Here is a 20,167-nt window from a genome sequence, read left to right as displayed (position 1 = left end):
TGCAAGGCGGTACATAATCTGATCCACTTTTTGAGCTCAGGTAATCACTCCATTTGTAACTCACTCACTCAGTTCTAGGCACACTAGTGTCCTTGTAGTGAGCTGAGTACATTAAAAAAATTTTTTTTTGATCTGAATACATTCTTAACTCATATACTTGTACTTGCTGTTCCCTCTGCCTGGAATGCTGTTCCCCAAGATACAGACTAACTTCTTCATTATAGACTCTGCTCAAACATTCATTCCCTCAACAAATTTTTATTGAGCACCTGCTGAGTAAGAAGGCTTAGTCCTTGGTCCTCTTCTCCACCTACGCTCACTCCTTTGGTAATCTCATTCTGTCTCATGGCTTTAAATGCCATCTATATGCCAACAATGACCAAATCGTATATAGTCAAGACCTCTCTCCTGAAATCCAGACTTGTATATCCAGCTACCTACATAGCATCTTCATTTGGTTGTATAATGATACCTAAAACTCAAATGTCTCAAACTTAGTGAAACAAGCCATTAGAAGTTTGGGGGCATAGAAGTGACATAATCTAATTCTCACTTAACAGAATCACTCTGGCTGCTGCTGAGAATAAACTGAATGGGACAAGGATAGAAATAGGGAAACCAATTAGGAAACTTTTGTATACATTCCTGTCTCAGATACACAAGCTAAAAGTCTTCTATCATGAAGTTCTGGTTGTTCTATGTTCAAAATATATCCAGAAGTTGACCACTGTTACTACCACACTGCTTCCATTCTGGTCTGAACTGTCATTCTCATCTAGGTTATTGCTTTGCTCTTCTACCTTTTCTTCTACTTCCACCCTTCCTCTCTTTTAGCCTATTCTCAACAGAGCCGTCAAAGTGATTCTGTTACACAAAGTCGTATTATATGATTCTTCATGGTAGGAATAGAAACAATAGAAAGTATAGACAATTCTTTCAAATAGTTTAGCTGTAAGGGAATAAGAGAAAGGGTAGTAACTGAAGTGTGGTCAACAAGGTTTTTTCAAGATGGGTTTATAGCTGTATTCTGATGTTTAAGATTCAGTAGAAAGGGAAATTTGAAGATGAAGAGGAGTGAAGAGGGGATTGCTGGAACACTGCTTGAGTAGGAGGAGGAACTGAGGTCTAGGGGACAAGCAGAGGGGTCAGACTTTGCTAAGAAAGTGTTTGTTCATATAGACTAGTAATAGGAGCAAGTTAGAGTATGTTGGGGCAGTGCAGGTAGATGTGTAGATGTTGTGGAAGTTTGTAGAAATTCTCCTAGAATGGATTTTGTTTTTTGAATGAAATAGAAAGCAAGATGATTGGTAAAGATGAGAAAAAAGGTATTGAAGATTTGAGGAGAGAGGGGAAGTATGGAATGGTCATTTAGGGGAGTAGTGACATGAACGGACTAGAGAAATGTATCATATAGGGATTTTGGGCCTCTTGAGGTTCGTGTCATGAATTTAAAGTGAGACGAGTTAATATGATTGGTGTGATTTTCTCCAGGAAAGTACAGTGGTTCAAAGTACAGAAATAGAGTATGCTGAGAGATGGCAGTGGTTTAACCAGGTGAGTAAAGACAGGGAAGTCGAGGGTATGGTGATTAGAACAAATGGTTGTGCTAGGAAGTGAAAACATGGTAAGTCAGTGATTTGTAGGTTCTAATGGGGTCAAAGAATTATCCTAATTGGGGGACCAGAGGGCAAAAGTTGGAATATAGGAGGTAGAAGTCAGAATGGGAGAGTTGAGATTAGGGAGGGTTTGCTATTTACTGGTAATGACAAAGTCTGGGGCATGGCATTGGAAGTGAATGACTATTGAAGTGTGGAGCACAAGACTACAGGAGAGAAGGGACACAGAACTGGGAGGCCTGGTTGTTGGGAGGATTATTTATACAGATATTGAAATGACCAAAGATTATGTATGAAAGGAGTAGTGTTGGAGAGAGTGACAGTGAGCCAGGCGCTGAAGTGTTGAAGGAATGACGGAGTATTGGTATCTACCAGGAACTGGTAGACAACTAAAACAGAGAGGGATGATAGAGTCTGATTTCATGAGATTTAAAACTAGGTGTCTTTCAGGGAGGTGGGAGGAGTAATGGTCTAAAAATAAATGTAAGGAGCAGAGAGATCACCGGTCTCACCTCCAGGTGCTGTGGTACAAGGAATGTGGGAAATAAAAACACTCACCACATGACAGGGCTTCAAGGGAAGTAGTCAGTCCTCTCAGCTAGGAGCCGTGTTTCTATGCAGGCTGAAAGGTGAAGAGAATGGTTGACTTTCTTCATCCTGGTTTAATTATAATTATGAATGGATTTTGAAACCAAGTATTTGGTTAGAGATCAACATTTTCTTTTTAATTTTTTTAAATTCCAGTGTAGTTACTTACAGTGCTATATTAGTTTTCAGGTGTTCAATATAGTGATCTAATGGTTCTATATATTACTCGGTGCACATCAAAACCAGTGCGTTCCTAATCCCCTTCACCTGTTTCACCTATCTGCCTCCCCCACCTCCCCTCTGGTAACCATCTGTTTGTTCTCTATTGTTAAGGATCTGTTTTTTGGTTTCTCTCTCCCTCCCGCTTTGTTCATTTGCTTTGTTTCTTAAATTCCGCATGAGTGAAGTCATATGGTATTTATCTTTCTCTGACTTATTTCACTTAGCATTATACTCTCTAGCTCCATTCGTGTTGTTCCGAATGGCAAGATTTCATTCTCTCTTATGGCTGAGTAATATTCCATGGGGTGTGTGTGTGTGTGTGTGTGTGTGTGTGTGTGTGTGTGGAGAGAGAGAGAGGTCAAATATTTTTAAGAGATCATTTGTTAGAAATCAGGTATTTTAAAGGAATAATTTAAAGCTCCTTATGTTGATGTCATTATTTTCTTTAACTTTCTTTAAAAGAATCATTGAAAAATGTATGTTATATATGAAAAAATAGTTATACATTTATTATATATATTTGTATAAGGTAAGGAGAACATTTTTGGAAGCATGTATGGCATATGAACCAAACTCTTAACAGGAACATTTCTGCAATATATGAGGGATGTTATTGGTTGGGCAGAGATGAAGAAATTCACAATTTCACATGATAAATAAGAAAAAGTTACTGAGTGTTGTAAAACACTTTTTAAAAAATAACTTTGAAAAAAATAAAGAATTTTTCAAAGATTTTATTTATTTATTTGAGAGAGAGACAGTGATAGCAACAGAGATAGCAAGAGAGAGCACAAGCAGGGAAGAGAGGGTGAAGCAGGCTCCCTGCTGAGCAAGGCTCAGTCCTAGGACCTGGGATCCCAGGATCCCATCATGACCTGAGCTGAAGGGAGATGCTTAAATGACTGAGCCACCCAGGTACCCCTGTAAAACACTTTAATAATTTTTATTCTGTAGAGACAGTTTAACTGTGACAAAATTGTATCAAATTCCCAATAAATGTTTTCTTGCCTTGACAGATTCACCTCTTCTAAAAATTACACACACACACAAACACATGTTAGCTTTCATCAGCAGGCGGTCACATTATAGAAACCTAAAATCCAGCTGAATCACAGCATAGCTCCAAATTTTAAGAACTTTGCCTAGCCCCTATAGGCAGAAGCAGTATTCTGAGAAGAACACCCATTTCTTTCTTTTTTTTTTTTTTAAAGATTTTATTTATTAATTTGACAGAGAGAGATCACAAGGAGACAGAGCAGCAGGCGGGGTGGGGGGGAAGCAGGCTCCCTGCTGAGTAGAGAGCCCGATACAGGGCTTGATCCCAGGACCCTGAGATCATGACCTGAGCCGAAGGCAGAGGCTTAACCCACTGAGCCACCCAGGCACCCCCACCCATTTCTTTATACAAAATTTTAAGTACTCTGGGTTAAAGTATTTGAATTTTAATAGAATCGATGATTTGATGTCCTTGGTCTAGCACAATTTTCAGAGAAATAGCAAGAACTTTCTGGTCTCCTTCTCTCTCTCTCTCTCTTTTTTTTTTGAAGATTTATTTATTTACTTGAGAGAGAAAGAGAGCATGCACAAGGGGAGGGGCAGAGGGAGAGAGACTATAAGCTGAGCACAGAGCCCAACAATGGAACTCGATCTCAGGACCCTGAGATCATGACCTGATCAGAAACCAATAGTGGGATGCTTAATTCACTGTGCCACCCAGGTACCCCAGCACTTCCTGGTCTCATTTTTGATCCTCTCATAGTTTCTTGAACTCTTCAAACCAATCATTCATTAATTCCGTTTATTCAGCAAATATTTGAATGCCTCATGTGTGCCAAATACTGTCCCATAACTAGGGCTATAACAGTGAGCAAAGCAAAAATGTATTCTGCCCTCATGGACTTCACATTTTTTTTTAAAGATTTTATTTATTTATTTGACAGACAGAGATCACAAGCAGGCAGAGAGGCAGGCAGAGAGAGGGGGGGAAGCAGGCTCCTTGCTGAGCAGAGAGCCCTATTCGGGACTCAAGCCCAGGACCCTGAGATCATGACCTGAGCCAAAGACAGGAGCTTAACCACTGAGCCACCCAGGTGCCCCTGGACTTCACATTTTAGTGGAGGTTGGGAGCACACAATAACCAAATAATTAAGTGTCATGGCAAACAACAAAGGAGGGTTAGGGAAATACAGAACAGGAGTAAGAACTTGCTATTTTAATACAGAATGATCTGAGAAGTCCAAAAGGTCTGAGGGGGAACGTGTTTGACTATTTTGATTTGAGGATGTAACATCAGGGAAAGCACAGTATACCTAGGGCAAAACAAGTAAGGTGAATATGGTAAGAGATGAAGTTATTTCACTCATTTATTTCATTTCAGGAGTTGGTAACCTTCAGAGATGTGGCTGTAGATTTCTCTCAAGAGGAGTGGGACTGTCTAAATTCTTCTCAGAGGCATCTGTATAGTAATGTGATGTTGGAGAACTACCGGATCTTGGTGTCCCTAGGTAAGAATATCTTATCCTTGTAAAATCGAGCTTCTGCTCATAAGGGCCTCTTTGCTACCATTATTGTGAATCTTTGGGTGGCATCCTCAGTGCTTGGCTGAAGTTTCTGTACCGAAGTAATGGTTTAATATTTGTAAAGTTGCCAGCGGATGGATCTATTATGAATCTGCGTTGGAAGCTTCAGCTTTCCTGTAATTTGAATACACATCCTTTATGTATTTTTCTCTGGCTTACTGTAAACTCCCTCTTCCCCGTTGATCAAAGGATTGCTTATAAGTTATGGCATATCCTCTGCATGACCAGATTGTTTCTTTTCATACATGCAGGACTTTGCTTTTCTAAGCCAAATGTGATATTATTGTTGGAACAAGGGAAAGAGCCCTGGATGGTGAAGAGAGAGCTGGCAAAAGGCTTGTGCTCAGGTGAGTGAAGAGGAAATAGGCAGGCAGAAAGGATGGCTCAGCCTGACTTAGAGGTATCACCTCTTCATTCTTCTTTACTGGCATGTTCTTGGATGTTCTAGGTCTTAATAGAAACTTGAGGCCTTTTAACGTTCTCTCCAATTTATTCTTCATGGTCCCTCCTTTAATACTTTGCTCCCTCCTTTCTAAAAATTCATTTATCTATTCTGAGTCTCATTCCTTCCCAGTTTCATAAGTCTCTTCCAGTCTTTTAATCTTTTCCTAATCTGATAAACTTTTGAGCTGTACAGACAGCTGTAATTAAAGGGCCATATTCAAGTCTTGATTCTTACATGCAGTAAAATTTTAGGCAAGTTACTTAACCTCTCTACTTTTATTTTGTTATCTGTAAAATGGGATATACTAATTTTTTAAAATTTCTTTTCAATGCTCCAGAATTCATTGTTTATGCACCACATCCAGTGCTCCATGCAATACGTGGCCTCCATAATATCCACCACCAGGCTCACCCAACCTTCCATCCCCTCCCCTCCAAAACCCTCAGTTTGTTTCTCAGAGTCCAGTCTCTCATGGTTCGTTTTCCCATCCAATTTCCCCCAACTCACTTCTTTCCATCTCCCCATGTCCTCCATGTTATTTGTTATGCTCCACAAATAAGCAAAACCATAAGATAATTGACTTTCTCTGTTTGACTCATTTCACTCAGCATAATCTCTTCCAGTCCTGCCCATGTTGCTACAAAAGTTGGGTATTCATCCTTTCTGATGGAGGCATAATACTCCATCGTGTATATGGACCACATCTTCCTTATCCATTCATCCGTTGAAGGGCATCTTGGTTCTTTCCACAGTTTGGCAACTGTGGCAATTGTTGCTATGAACATTAGGGTACAGATGACCCTTCTTTTCATTACATATGTATCTTTGGGGTAAACACCCAATAGTGCAATTGCAGGGTCATAGGGTATCTCTACATTTAATTTCTTAAGGAATCTCCACACTGTTTTCCAAAGTGGCTGCACCAACTTGCATTCCCACAAAGTGTAAGAGGTTTCCCCTTTCTCCACATCCTCTCCAACACATGTTGTTTCCTGTCTTGTTAATTTTGGCCATTCTAACTGGTATAAGATGATATCTCAGTGTGGTTTTGATTTGAATCTCTCTGATAGCTAGTACTTATGAACATTTTTTCATGTGTCTGTTAGCCATTTGTATGTCTTCTTTGGAGACATACTTTTAAAGTGCTTTAACAATTCCCTTCTCATATTGTGAACTCAAAGGCTTTTAGTTGCTATTGTTGTAGTAGTAGTGTATCTCCAAATGCCTTGTTTTTCTCTTAATGGTAAGTTATTCATTCTTTCATTCCTTTCATCAACATTTATTAAATTTTTGAAGATTACATGCAAGATGCTAGAGTACTATGTATTTGTAGAAGTTATCAAACAATTGATGGGCCAGTAGCAGAGATACAATATTAAACTATAAATGGCATATGTGAGAAGAAAGCTGAACACAAGGAAGCTCAGACAAAGAGGTGAGAGGCCAAGGAGTCTGGATAACTGAGAAGATGATGGTTTCTAAACAACACAGGTGAGAAGCTAGAAAACATTTGAGAGAGAAGAAATTAAGAGTTTAGGTTCATGGTATAGGAAGGAGTTTTAGACAGACATAGGAAGCATTAGGTAAAACGGAAGACTAAAGTTCAAAAGAAAATGAGTGTCACTGTAAATATCTCTGTCATTATCACTCCTCAACTCACCCTCTCAGTACATCTCCCCAGTCTTTTATGTCCTTGTTCAGCTTTTTCAAAAACAATATTTGATGTGAAACTGTAGTGTCAAAGAATATATGGTTAAATTTTATTAATTATTATTACTAAATAAATCACACATGCATAAGTGTATATTAGCAGTATATATATATGGTTTAAATAGTAATAGAACAAAACCATGTACCTACTTCTTAGCTTAAGGAATAGAAAATTGTTGGGATGCCTGGCTGGCTCATTTGGTAGAGCATGCTCCATGTTGGGTATAGAGATTACTTAAAAAAAAAAAAAAAGGAAATAAGAAATTGTCAGTGCCATTATAGGCCTTTGAGGGCTGCCTAATGATAAGCCATTCCCCACCCGTGGCCCATCCCTACCCCTTACCAGAGAAACCATTATTCTACCATTTTGCTTTTCTTTCTTTTTTTTTTTTTTTTTAAGATTTTATTTATTTATTTGATAGACAGAGATCCCAAGTAGGCAGAGAGGCAGGCAGAGAGAGTGGGGGGATGCTTATCTTTTCTTGACTTTTCTTAATAGTCATGCCATTACCCTTAAACAAAATACGATATTTGTGTTTTTTCAAATTTTTACATCTGAAAATATGTGGTGCATGTAATTCTGACTTTTTTTTTCAACTCAAAATTATATTCCTGAGGGGTGTCCGGGTGGCTCGGTCTGTTAAGCATCTGACTCTTGATTTTGGCTCAGGTCATGATCTCAGGATTATGACAATGAGCCCTGAGTTGGGCTCCCTGCTCAGTGCGGAGTCTGCTTTTTCTCTCTCTCTGCCCCTCCCCTTATTTTTAGTTTTCTCAATATTTTGCTGTGCAGGAATTTTTTTTTTCAAAAGGTTTTTATTTTGATGTAGTCCCAGTAATTTATTTTTCCTTTTATTTCCCATCCCTGAGAGGACCTATCTAGAAAAAAGTTGCTCAGTCAATGTCAGAGAAATTATTGTCTGTGCTCTTCTTTAGGATTTTTATGGTCTCAGACTTCACATATGGGTTTTTAATCTATTTTGAGGATTTTTTGGTGTATGGCCTAATAAAGTGGTCCAGTTTCATTCTTGTACATATTGCTGTCTAGTTTTCCCAACAACATTTGTTGAAGAGACTCCCTTTTTCCCATTGGATGGTCTTTCCTGCTTTGTCAGAAATTAATTGACCATATAATTATCGTTTCATTTCTGGATTTTCTACTCTGTTCTTTTCATCTATGTGTCTGTTTTTTGCTGATACCATATTGTTGGGTTTTTTAAAGATTCTGTTTTTAAGTAATCTCTACACCCAACGTGGTGCTCAAATTTACAATCCTCAGATCAAGAGTGGCACGCTCCACCGACTGAGCCAGACATGTGCTCCTGGTATCATACTCTTTTGATTATGACAGCTTTGTAGTATTACTCAAGTCTGGAATTGTGATGCCTCCAGCTTTGCTTTGCTTTTTCTAGGTTGTTTTGGCCTTTTGAGCTCTTTTGTGGATCCTTACACATTTTAGGATTATTTTCTCTACTTCTGTGAAAAATGCTGTTGGCATTTTTATAGGGATTGCATTAAGTGTATAGATCGCTTTGGTCAATATAGACATTTTAACAGTATTTGTTCTTCCCATCCATGAGCATGAGATATTTTCTTTGTGTCATCTTCAATTTCTTTCATCAGTATTTATAGTTTTCAGAGCCCAGGTCTTTCACAAATTTGCTTAGGTTTATTTATAGGTGTCTTACTACTTTTGATGCAATTGTAAATATGATTGTTTTCTTAAATTCTCTTTCTGCTATTTCTTTTTTTTTAAGATTTTATTTATTTATTTGACAGAGATCACAAGAAGGCAGAGAGACAGTCAGAGAGAGAGGAGGAAGCAGGCTCCCTGCTGATCAGAGAGCCCTACGTGGGACTCAATCCCAGGACCCTGGGATCATGACCTGAGCCGAAGGCAGAGGCTTTAACCCACTGAGCCACCTAGGCACCCCTCTGCTATTTCATTTTTGGTGTATGGAAATGCAACAGATTTCTGTACATTTGGTATCCTGCAACATTTATAATCACTACTGAATTCATTTATCAGTTTTAGCAATTTTTTGGTGGAGTCTTTTGGATTTTTCTATTATATATAGTATCATGTCATCTAATAGTGAAGGCATCCTTTTCGAATTGGATGCTTTTTATTTCATATAGTTGTGTGATGATAGCAGGCATTCTTGCTCACTTTTGGTCTTAATGAGAGTGCTTTCATATTTTGTTATTAATAACTCTGATATTTAAAGGTTTGGGGGGTCTTTTTGCTTCTGTTTGCTAGAGTTCATTATGGAAAGCTTTTGAAAGGCATCTGGGTGGCTCAGTTGGTTGGGTGTCTGTTTTGACTCAGGTCATGGTCCCAGGGTTCTGAGATTGAGCCCCACATTGGGCTCTCTGCTCAGTGGGAAGCCTGCTTCTCCCTCTCCCTTTGCCTGGAGCTCCCCCTGCTTGTGCTCTCTCTGTCAAATAAATAAATTAAATCTTAAAAAAAAAAAAAGAAAGCTTTTACGTTTTAACAAATGTTTTTCCAGCTCTGTAGATGATTAGATGGTTTTTCAGTTTTTCATCTGTTAACATGGTGAATTACATATTACATTTTTAATGTTGAACTAACTTTATAGACCTGAGACAAACCCATTTATATCTTTTTCATTCATGGCTACTTGCTGTTTGCCAATATATTTTTTAGGTTTTTTGCATCTACAGTAATCAGTGAGTAAGGTTGATGTTCAATTTTTCCTTCAGGTACTCTTCTTGTCAGATTTTAGAATCAAGATACTAGTTTCTTAACATTTATTGGTGGGTATTCCTCTTTTTTCTTCCTTAGAATAATTTGTGTAAAATCAAAATTCTTTGTTTTTTGAATGATAGAACTTTGTTCATCTTGGCCTGTGATTTTTCCTTTTTTTTCTTTTTTTTTTTTTAAAGATTTTTTATTTATTTATTTGACAGAGAGAGATCACAAGTAGGCAGAGAAGCAGGCAGAGAGAGAGAGAGAGAGAGAGAGAGAGAGGGAAGCAGGCTCCCTGCCTAGCAGAGAGCCCGATGCGGGACTCAATCCCAGGACCCTGAGATCATGACCTGAGCTGAAGGCAGCGGCTTAATCCACTGAGCCACCCAGGCGCCCGGCCTGTGATTTTTCTTATGAAAAGAATTTAAACAACTAATTCAATTTGTTATAAGATCCTGTTTCTCTTATAATCATGGAGTTATAGTATTTTTCTAAAAATTTCTAATGTCTTATGTAAATATTCAAATTTATTATATAAAGTTGTCCATTATCTTCTCTTATCTAAAGTTGGCAGTGTATGTAATTATGACCTATTTTTTTCTTCCAAAAAGGGAGAAACAAATTTTTCCATGGATTTCTTTTTTTTTTTTTTTTGTATTTTCAGACACTTTTCACTTCACTGAACCTCTCTAATTTATCTTTTAAAAAATTTCATGGGGGTGCCTGGATGGCTCAGTCGAGTGTCTCCCTTCAGCTCACGTCATGATCCCAGAGTCCTGGGATCGAGCCCCCATCAGGCTCTCTGCTCACTGCCTGCTTCTCCATCTCCTCTGCCTGCTGCTCCCCCTGCCTGTGCTCTCTCCCTCTGTCAAATAAATAAAAATCTCTTTTAAAATTTTCATTTATTTCTCTTCTTTATTATTTAATTCTTCCCATGTTTGTTTATGCTATTCTCTCCTTTTAAAACTTTTTTAAAAAAGATTTTATTTATTTATTCGACAGCAAGAGAGAGATCACAAGTAGGCAGAGAGGCAGGCAGAGAGAGAGGGGGAAGCAGGCTCCCTGCTGAGCCGAGAGCCTGATGTGGGGCTCGAGCCCAGGACCCTGGGATCATGACCTGAGCCGAAGGCAAGAGGCTTTAACCCACTAAGCCACCCAGGTGCCCCAATCTTTTTTTTAACTTTTAAAGTTAGATAATTCATTGTTTTTGAGGATCTCTCTTTTCTATTATAAGCACTTAAGACTATATTAGGAATAGGGGCACCTGACTGGCTCATTCAGTGGAGCATGTGACTTGATTTTGGGATTGTGAGTTCAAGCCCTATACTGGGTATAGTGATTACTTAGAAATAAAAATTTTTAAGACCATATTAGGACTATATTCCACATATTTTGATAGGTTGTGTTTTTGTTATCATGTATATCTAAGCATTTTCTAATTTCCATTGATTTTTTTTGCAGACCCATGAATTACTTGGGAATTTTAGATTCCAAATTCAAGTTTTTCTTTAACTGCACTGTAGTTAGAGAATAGGGTCTATTTAATTCAAATTCTTTAAAATTTATTTTATGTCCTAGTGGTTAATTTTGGTAAATAGTTGGTGTGTCCTAGGAAATAATATCTGTTTCTGGTTGTGCAATATATAGCATTTGATATATATCCTTTGGATTAGCTCATTAATTTTGCTGATCAAATCTTCTGTATCATTGATTTTTTAAAAAATCTCTGAGAAGTCAATTATAGGAAGACTTGTCAAAAAACTCTAATGGTGGGGGTACCTGGGTGGCTCAGTGGGTTAGGCCTCTGACTTCAGCTCAGGTCATGATCTCAGGGTCCTGGGATTGAGCCCCACATCAGGCTCTCTGCTCAGCAGAGAGCCTGCTTCCCCCTCTCTCTCTCGGCCCGCCTCTCTGCCTACTTGTGATCTCTGTCTGTCAAATAAATAAATAAAATCTTTAAAAAAAAAAACCTCTAATGGTGAATACATAATTTTTTTGGTAATTATGACAACTGGTTTTTTATATTTTAAAAGTATTTTATTAGGTCATATGTTTTTGGAATTGTTTTCTCTGTTAAATTCTTCCATATATTATTGTTACCCTCTTTAAATCTAGTGATGATTTTTCCCTTAACTATATTGCTTGATATTAGTGTAGCTATACTAGCCTTCTTTTGTTAATACTTCCTTGGTGTAGTTTTCTATCCCTCTACTCCCTTACTTTCTGTGTTTATCTTATAAAGAGTATTTATAGCTAAAGAGTTTTTTAGTCTACTCTGATAATCTGTATCTTTTAACTAAATGATGATAGTTACATATTTTGGTATTATTGGTAGAATTGGACTAATTTCCACCATCTTATTTTCTTTTATAAATTCTTTTCCTATTTTTTGTTTCTTGACTTTTACTCCATCTGCTACTTTGAAAGATAAACAGTCTATTTCTATTCTTCTATTGGTTAGCTTAAAAAAATTAACATTTATGGGACATCTGGCTAGTCCAGTCAGTAAAGCATACGACTCTTGATCTTAGGGTTGTAAGTTCCTCCAGAAGGTACTTTGAAGTAAGTAAGGGGCAACTGTAGAGATTACTGGCTGTAGAGATTACTTGAAAATAAAATCTTAAAAAAAAAGTTAACATTAATAATCACCTTAACAAAGTCTAAACTTAATCCTTACCTTTATTTTCCTCCCTTAAAAATATAAGAACTTTAGAATGATTTAATTTCACTTATCCTCATTTCAGTTATTTTTTAATCTCATAAATTATTTCATTTTATGAAGTTACAAAATTAGACTATTATTTTGTTCAGTTAGTGTTGTTTAGATTTATCCATGTTTTGTTTTCTTCTTTCATCATTCCTTTCTATATCCCACAACTTTTTCCTGTGTCAACTCCTTTATCAATAAATATACTATGTATACAGACTATTTTGTTATTATTAATTTATTCATTTGTTTGGTATACTTATTTTGCTTTCATGCATATCAGAATATATATATGCACTCATAAATTGACAGTCATTATTTTTATCAGCACCTTAAAGATACCACTCCATACTTTTCTGGCTTCTATTGTTGGTATTAAGATGTCAATTCTCATTAATATTTTCTTCCTTGCTTCTTTTAAAAACTACCTTCTCTTTGCTCTTGTTATACTGTATTTTCACTATGACATATCTAAATTAAATATCATTTTAATTGCTCTACTTGGGATTATGGTTCTGATATCTGACCATTCAGGTCTTAACAGATCCTGGGTAATGATCAGTGGTTATTTTTTCACATATTATCACTCCCCTATTCTCTGTATTTTCTTTTCCTACGACTCCAGTTAGATGTGGCTAAGACCTTCTTTCTCATCAGGGTTAAACGAGGGTGTTCGCTTCAGTTGCCCCTTACTTACTTCAAAGTACCTTCTGGAGTCTTTTTGACTTCTGGGAGTTTACCTTAATTTCTTGCCAGCTTTGCAACACATCTAAAAAGATATTTTCTGTATTTTACATAACATCTTATGTTTTTTAGTTGTTTTAACCAGACAGGTTTGTCATATTAACCAGCCTGCTCTATTGCTGGACAGGAATCCTGACACTGTTAAAAGGATCTGGCAACTCACTGCCATGTTGCTGTCTCTAATTTTATACCCATATACACTCCATGTGAATGAGAAAAAGTGCATCTATACCTTTTGATAACATGGTAGATTAAATATAATATAATAATGTATTTTCCTAATTTACATTTCTTTGAATACATGAGATTGATATTGTTACATGCATTTATTACCCAGTTATTTTAAAAGTTGTGTCTTCACATCATTTGTCTATTTTTAATGAATTATTAATCCATTTTGCATATTTATAAGGGTTCTATCTTATTAAGGATTTTTTCTTTTGTTTTATATTAAAAACATTAATTTTTTAAATTATAGTAAGATACTGTAATAAAATTTACTCTTAACCATTTTTAAAGTATATTGTCCATATTGTTTTGCTACAATCATCAGAATCTTTCCATAGAACTCTTTTCATCTTGTAAGACTGAAACTCTATATGCATTAAACAGTAATTCTCCATTCTCCCTTTCCCTAGACTCTGGCAACCACCATTCCACCTTCTTTCTTTGAATTTCAATAATCTAGGTACTTGATATAAGTGGAGCCATACAGCATTCATCTTTTTGTGACTGGCTTATTTTACATGGGTTAATGTCTTCAAAGTTGAATCACGTTGTAGCATGTCTCACAATTTCCTCCTTTTCATTTATTTTTTTAAAAGATTTATTTATTTATTTATTTGACAGACAGAGATCACAGGTAGGCAGAGAGGCAGGCAGAGAGAGAGGAGGAAGCCGACTCCCGGCTGAGCAGAGAGCCCAAAGCGGGGCTTGATCCCAGAATCCTGGGATCATGACCTGAGCTGAAGGCAGAGGCTTTAAACCACTGACCCACCCAGGTGCCCCAATTTCCTCCTTTTCAAAAGTGGAATAACATTTGATTGTGTATACACACACACACACACACACACCACCTTTTGTTTATCCATCCATTTAATGACACTTTGGTTGCTTCCATCTTTTGGCTATTGTAAATAATGCTCCTGTGAACATAGGAGCACAACCGCCTATTTGAGACCTTGCTTCCAATTCTTTTGGGTATATACTTAGAAGAGGAATTGCTGGATCTTATTTTTAATTTTTGAGGAACTGCCATACTATTTCCCATGGAGGCTCTCTCATTTTACATTCTCACCAACAGTGCCAAGAAATTGGAACTCTTTCCCCACATTTTCACTACCACCTGTTTTATTTTTCTTTCTTTCTTTCTTTTTTAATCGTAGCCATCCTAATCAGTATGAAGTAGCAACTTGTGGTTTTGATTTGCATTCCCCTAATGATTAATGATGTTGAGCATCTTTTCGTACTTGTTGGCCATTTGTATATCTTCTTTGGAAAAATGTCTTCAAGTCCTTTGTCTATTTTTTAATTGTGTTCTTGTCCAGTTGCAGTTCTTTATATATTACGGATATATATGCATTTTCAGACACATGATTTGCAGATGTTTTTCTCCCATTCTGTGGGTTGCCTTTTTACTTTGTTGATTATAACTTTAATACATAAAAGATTTTAATTTTCATGAAATTCAGTTTTATTTTTCCTTTGGTGTCTATGCTTTATGATATCATAACCAAGAAATCATTGCTAAAATTCAATGTCATGAGTATTTTTGAGTATTTTTCCCTATGTTTGCAACTAAAAGTATTTTAGTTTTAGGTTTTACATTTCGGTCTCTGATCCATTTGAGGTAAACTTTTGTATATGATGTAAAGTAAGAGCCCAGCTCTTTTGTTTGCATAAGGATACCCAATTTTCTCAGCACCATTTGTTGAAAAGCCCATCCTTTCCCACTGAATGGTCTTTGCACCCTTAGCATCTGTATGTCTTCTTTGGGAAAAAATGTCTATACATGTCTTTTGCCCATTTCTGAGTTGGATTATTTGTTTTTGGGGTTTTGAGTGTGGTAAGTTCTTTATAGATTTTGAATATTAACTCTTTATCAGATACGTCATTTGTAAATATCATTTCCCATTCAGTAGGTTGCCTTTTAGTTTTGTTGATTGTTTCCTTTGATGTGCAGAAACTTAGTTTGATGAAGTCCCAATAGTGTTTGTTTTTGTTTTTGTTCCCCTTGCTTCAAGAGACATATCTAGCAAGAAGTTGCTATGGCTGATGTCAAAGAGGTTACTTTATGATTTTAGGATTTTAATGGCTTCCTGTCTCATATTTAGGTCTTTCCTCCATTTTGGACTTATTTTTTTTATAATTTATTTATTTATTTTTATTTGTTTATTTACAGCATAACAGTGTTCATTGTTTTGGCATCACACCCAGTGCTCCATGCAGTACGTGCCCTCCCTATTACCCACCACCTGGTTCCTCAACCTCCCACCCCCCCCACCCCCCTGCCGCCCCTTCATAACCCTCTGGTTGTTTTTCAGAGTCCATAGTCTCTCATGGTTCATCTCCCCTTCCAGTTTCCCTCAACTCCCTCTCCTCTCCATCTCCCCATGTCCTCCATGTTATTTGTTATGCTCCACAAATAAGTGAGACCATATGATACTTGACTCTCTCTGCTTGACTTATTTCGCTCAGCATAATTTCTTCCAGTCCCGTCCATGTTGCTACAAAAGTTGGGTATTCGTCCTTTCTGATGGAGGCATAATACTCCATTGTGTATATGGACCACATCTTCCTTATCCATTCATCCGTTGAAGGGCATCTTGGTTCTTTCCACAGTTTGGCGACCGTAGCCATTGCTGCAATAAACATTGGGGTACACATGGCCCTTCTTTTCACTACATCTGTATCTTTGGGGTAAATACCCAGTAGTGCAATTGCAGGGTCATAGGGAAGCTCTATTTTTAATTTCTTCAGGAATCTCCACACTGTTCTCCAAAGTGGCTGCACTAACTTGCATTCCCACCAACAGTGTAAGAGGGTTCCCCTTTCTCCACATCCTCTCCAACACACGTTGTTTCCTGTCTTGCTAATTTTGGCCATTCTAACTGGTGTTAGGTGGTATCTCAATGTTGTTTTAATTTGAATCTCCCTGATGGCTAGTGATGATGAACATTTTTTCATGTGTCTGATAGCCATTTGTATGTCTTCGTTGGAGAAGTGTCTGTTCATATCTTCTGCCCATTTTTTGATGTGAATATCTGTTTTGTGTGTGTTGAGTTTGAGAAGTTCTTTATAGATCCTGGATATCAACCTTTTGTCTGTACTGTCATTTGCAAATATCTTCTCCCATTCCGTGGGTTGCCTCTTTGTTTTGTTGACTCTTTCCTTTGCTGTGCAGAAGCTTTTGATCTTGATGAAGTCCCAAAAGTTCATTTTTGCTTTTGTTTCCTTGGCCTTTGGAGACATATCTTGAAAGAAGTTGCTGTGGCTGATATCGAAGAGGTTACTGCCTATGTTCTCCTCTAGGATTCTGATAGATTCCTGTCTCACGTTGAGGTCTTTTATCCATTTTGAGTTTATCTTTGTGTACGGTGTAAGAGAATGGTCGAGTTTCATTCTTCTACATATCGCTGCATTTTGGACTTATTTTTGTGGGTATGATGTAAGAAAGCGGTCCAGTTTTCACACCATTTGTTGAAGAGACTGTCTTTTTTCCATTGGATATTCTTTCCTGCTCTGTCAAAGATTAATTGAACCATATAGTAGTGGGTTCATTTATGGATTTTTTATTCTGTTCTGTTGATCTGTATGTCCATTTTTGTGCCAGTACCATACTGTCTTGTTCACTATGCTTTGTAATATAATTTGAAGTCCAGAATTGTAATGCCTCCAGTTTTGCTTTGCTTTTTCAAGTTTGCTTTGTCTATTCGGGGTTTTTCGTGTTTCCATACAAATTTTAGGCTTGTTTGTTCTCGTTCTGTGAAAAATGTTGTTGGTATTTTGATAGGGATTGCATTAAACCTATAAATTGCTTTGGGTAGTGTAGATATTTTAACAATATTTGTTATTCCAATCCATGAGCATGGAACGTCTTTCCATTTCTTTGTAGCATATTCAATTTCTTTCTTCAGTGTTTTATAGTTTTCAGAGTCTTTCACCTCTTACATAGCCTTATTCTTAGGTATCTTATGGCTTTTGGTACAATTGTAAAAGGGATTGAGTCCTTGATTTATATTTCTGTTGCTTTGCTATTGATGTATGGAAATGCAACAAATTTCTTTCCTTTTTTTTTTCCTTCCAAGATTTTATTTAAATTCAAGTTAGTTAACATATAGTGTAGTACTACTTTCAGGAATAGAATTTAGTGATTCATCACTTACATATAACACCCAGTGCTCATCACAGCAACTGCCCTCCTTAATGTCCGTTACCCCTTTAGCCCATCTCCTCCACCCATCTCTCATCCAGCTCGCTCAGCTTGTTCTCTGTAGTTAAGAGTCTCCTGAGGTGCCTGGATGACTCAGTTGATTGAGCATCTAACTCTTGATCTCGGCTCAGATCTGATCTCACAGTTGTGGATTCGAGCCCCATAGTGGGTTCTGCACTAGGCATGGAGCCTACTTAAAAAAAAAAAAAAGAGAGAGAGAGTCTCTTAAGGTTTGCCTCTCTCTCTGTTTTTATCTTATTTTATTTTCCCTTCCCTTTCCCTTTATCTCTTTTGTTTCTTAAATGCCACATATGAGTGAAATTGCATGGTATTTGTCTTTCTCCGACTTATTTCACTTAGCATAATACACTCTAGTTCCGTTTCTGTCATTCCAAATAGCAATAGTTCATTCTTTTTGATGGTTGAGTAATATTTCATTACACACACACACACACACACACACACACACACACACACACATCCACATCTTATTTATCCATTTATCAGTCAGTGGATATGTGGGCTCTTTCCAAAATTTGGCTGTTGTTGATAGTGCTGCTATAAACACTGGGGTGCATGTGCACCTTCAAATCTGTAGTTTTGTATCCTTTGGATAAATACCTAATAGTGCATTTGCTAGGTTGTATGGTGGTTCTGTTTTTAACTTTTTGAGGAACCTCCATACTGTTTTCCAGAGTGGTTATACCAGTTTGCATTCCCACCAGCAGTGTAAGAGGATTCCCCTTTCTCCACATCTTTGCTGACATCTGTTGTTTCCTGAGTTGTGAGTTTAGGAATTCTGACAGGTAGTGAGCTGGTACCTCATTGTGGTTTTGATTTGTATTTCCCTGTTGATAAGGGATGGTGAGCATTTTTTCATGTGTCTCTTAGCCATTAATGTAATAGGTTTCTATACATTTATTTTGCCCTGTGACTCTACTGAATTCAGGTATCAATTCTAGCAATTTTTTTGTGGAGTCTTTTAGATATATAGAGTATCATGTCATCAGCAAGTAATGAAAGTTTGACTTCTACCTAATGATTTGGCTGCCTTTTATTTCTTTGTATTGTCTGACTGCTATGGCTAGGACTTCCAGTACTATGTTAAATAAAAGTGGTGAGAGAGGCGTCTCAGTTGCACAGTCAGTTAAGTGTCCGACTCTTGGTTTTATCTTAGGTCATGATTTCAGGGTCATGAGATAGAGCCCCATGTTGGGCTCTGTGTTCAGTGTGGAGTCTACTTAAGTTTCTCCTTTCCCTCTGCCTCTCCCACTAGTTCCCTCGCACTCTCTCTCTCTTTCAAATAAATAAATAAATCTTTTTGAAAAAAATAACAGTGGTGACAGTGGATATCACTCTCTTGTTCCTGACTCTACTGGAAGAACGCTCAGTTTTTTCCTATTGAGGATGATAATACCTGGTTTTTCATATAGGTTGGCACCCTTATCAAAAGTCATTTGACTATATATGTGAGGGTTTATTGTTGGGCTTTCTATTTTCTATTCCATTAGTCTGTATGTCTGTCCTTATGCCAGTACTACACTGTTTTGATTACTGTAGCTCTGTAGAAATTTCTGACTCAGGAATTGTGAGACTTTGTTCTTGCTTTTTCAGATTTGTTCTGGAAATTTGATCTTCCTTTTCAAGATTACTTTCACTATTAGGGGTCCATTGAGATTCCATATGAATTTTAGGATCAGTTTTTTCTTATATCTGAAAAAAAATCATTGGGATTTAAGAGGAATTGTACTGAATCTATAGATAGCTTTAGGTAGTATATACTTCTTAGCAATATTAATGTTCTAATTCATGAATTCAGGATCTCTCCATTTATTTACAGCTTGTTTGATTTCTTTCTGCGATGTTCTGCAGTTTTCATTGTATAAGTCTCACCTCTTTAATTCCTATTTTATTCTTTTATTCTATTGTAAATAGAGTTGTTTTAATTTCATTTTCAGATTGTTCATTGTTCATGTATAGAAATGCAACTGATTTGGATGTGTTGACTTTGTATCTTGCTACTTTGCTGAATTTGTTTATTAGTTCAAATGGATGGTGGGGGCAAGTAGAGTCTTTAGTGTTTCTACATAGAAGAGCATGTCATATACAAACACATAATTTTACTTCTACCTTTATAATATGGATTTTTAAATTTTATTTTTCTTGACTAATTGTTCTGGCTAGAACATCCAGTACTATCCTGACTAGAAGTGGTGAAGGTAGGCATTCTTGTCTTTTTCCTGGAAATCTTGGGAGGAAAGCTTTCAGTCTCTCCCCATTAAATATGATTTAGCTATGGGCTTTTCATATATGGCTTGTATTACGTTGAAGTAGTTTCTTTCTATTGCCAGTTTGTTGAGTGTTTTTATCATGAAAGGGTTTTGGATTTTGTCATGCTTTTTCTGCACCAATTG

At 37.0% G+C, this 20,167-nt stretch overlaps 1 protein-coding gene across 4 annotated transcripts in view; it reads left to right on the top strand.

Moving 5' to 3' along the window:
* Positions 1–20,167, top strand: part of ZNF570 (zinc finger protein 570) — a 40,845-nt gene that overhangs the window by 11,423 nt on the left and 9,255 nt on the right. For all 4 annotated transcript variants that reach the window (XM_045988772.1, XM_045988771.1, XM_045988773.1 and 1 more), the window contains exons 3-4: positions 4,804–4,930; positions 5,257–5,352. In XM_045988772.1, the coding sequence (XP_045844728.1) occupies positions 4,804–4,930; positions 5,257–5,352 (223 nt within the window). The remainder of the gene's footprint in view (positions 1–4,803; positions 4,931–5,256; positions 5,353–20,167) is intronic.

Source organism: Meles meles, chromosome 19 (genome assembly GCF_922984935.1).
Source record: "Meles meles chromosome 19, mMelMel3.1 paternal haplotype, whole genome shotgun sequence".
NCBI classification, from domain to species: Eukaryota; Metazoa; Chordata; class Mammalia; order Carnivora; family Mustelidae; genus Meles; species Meles meles.
This window is presented reverse-complemented; position numbering and strand designations above follow the sequence as displayed.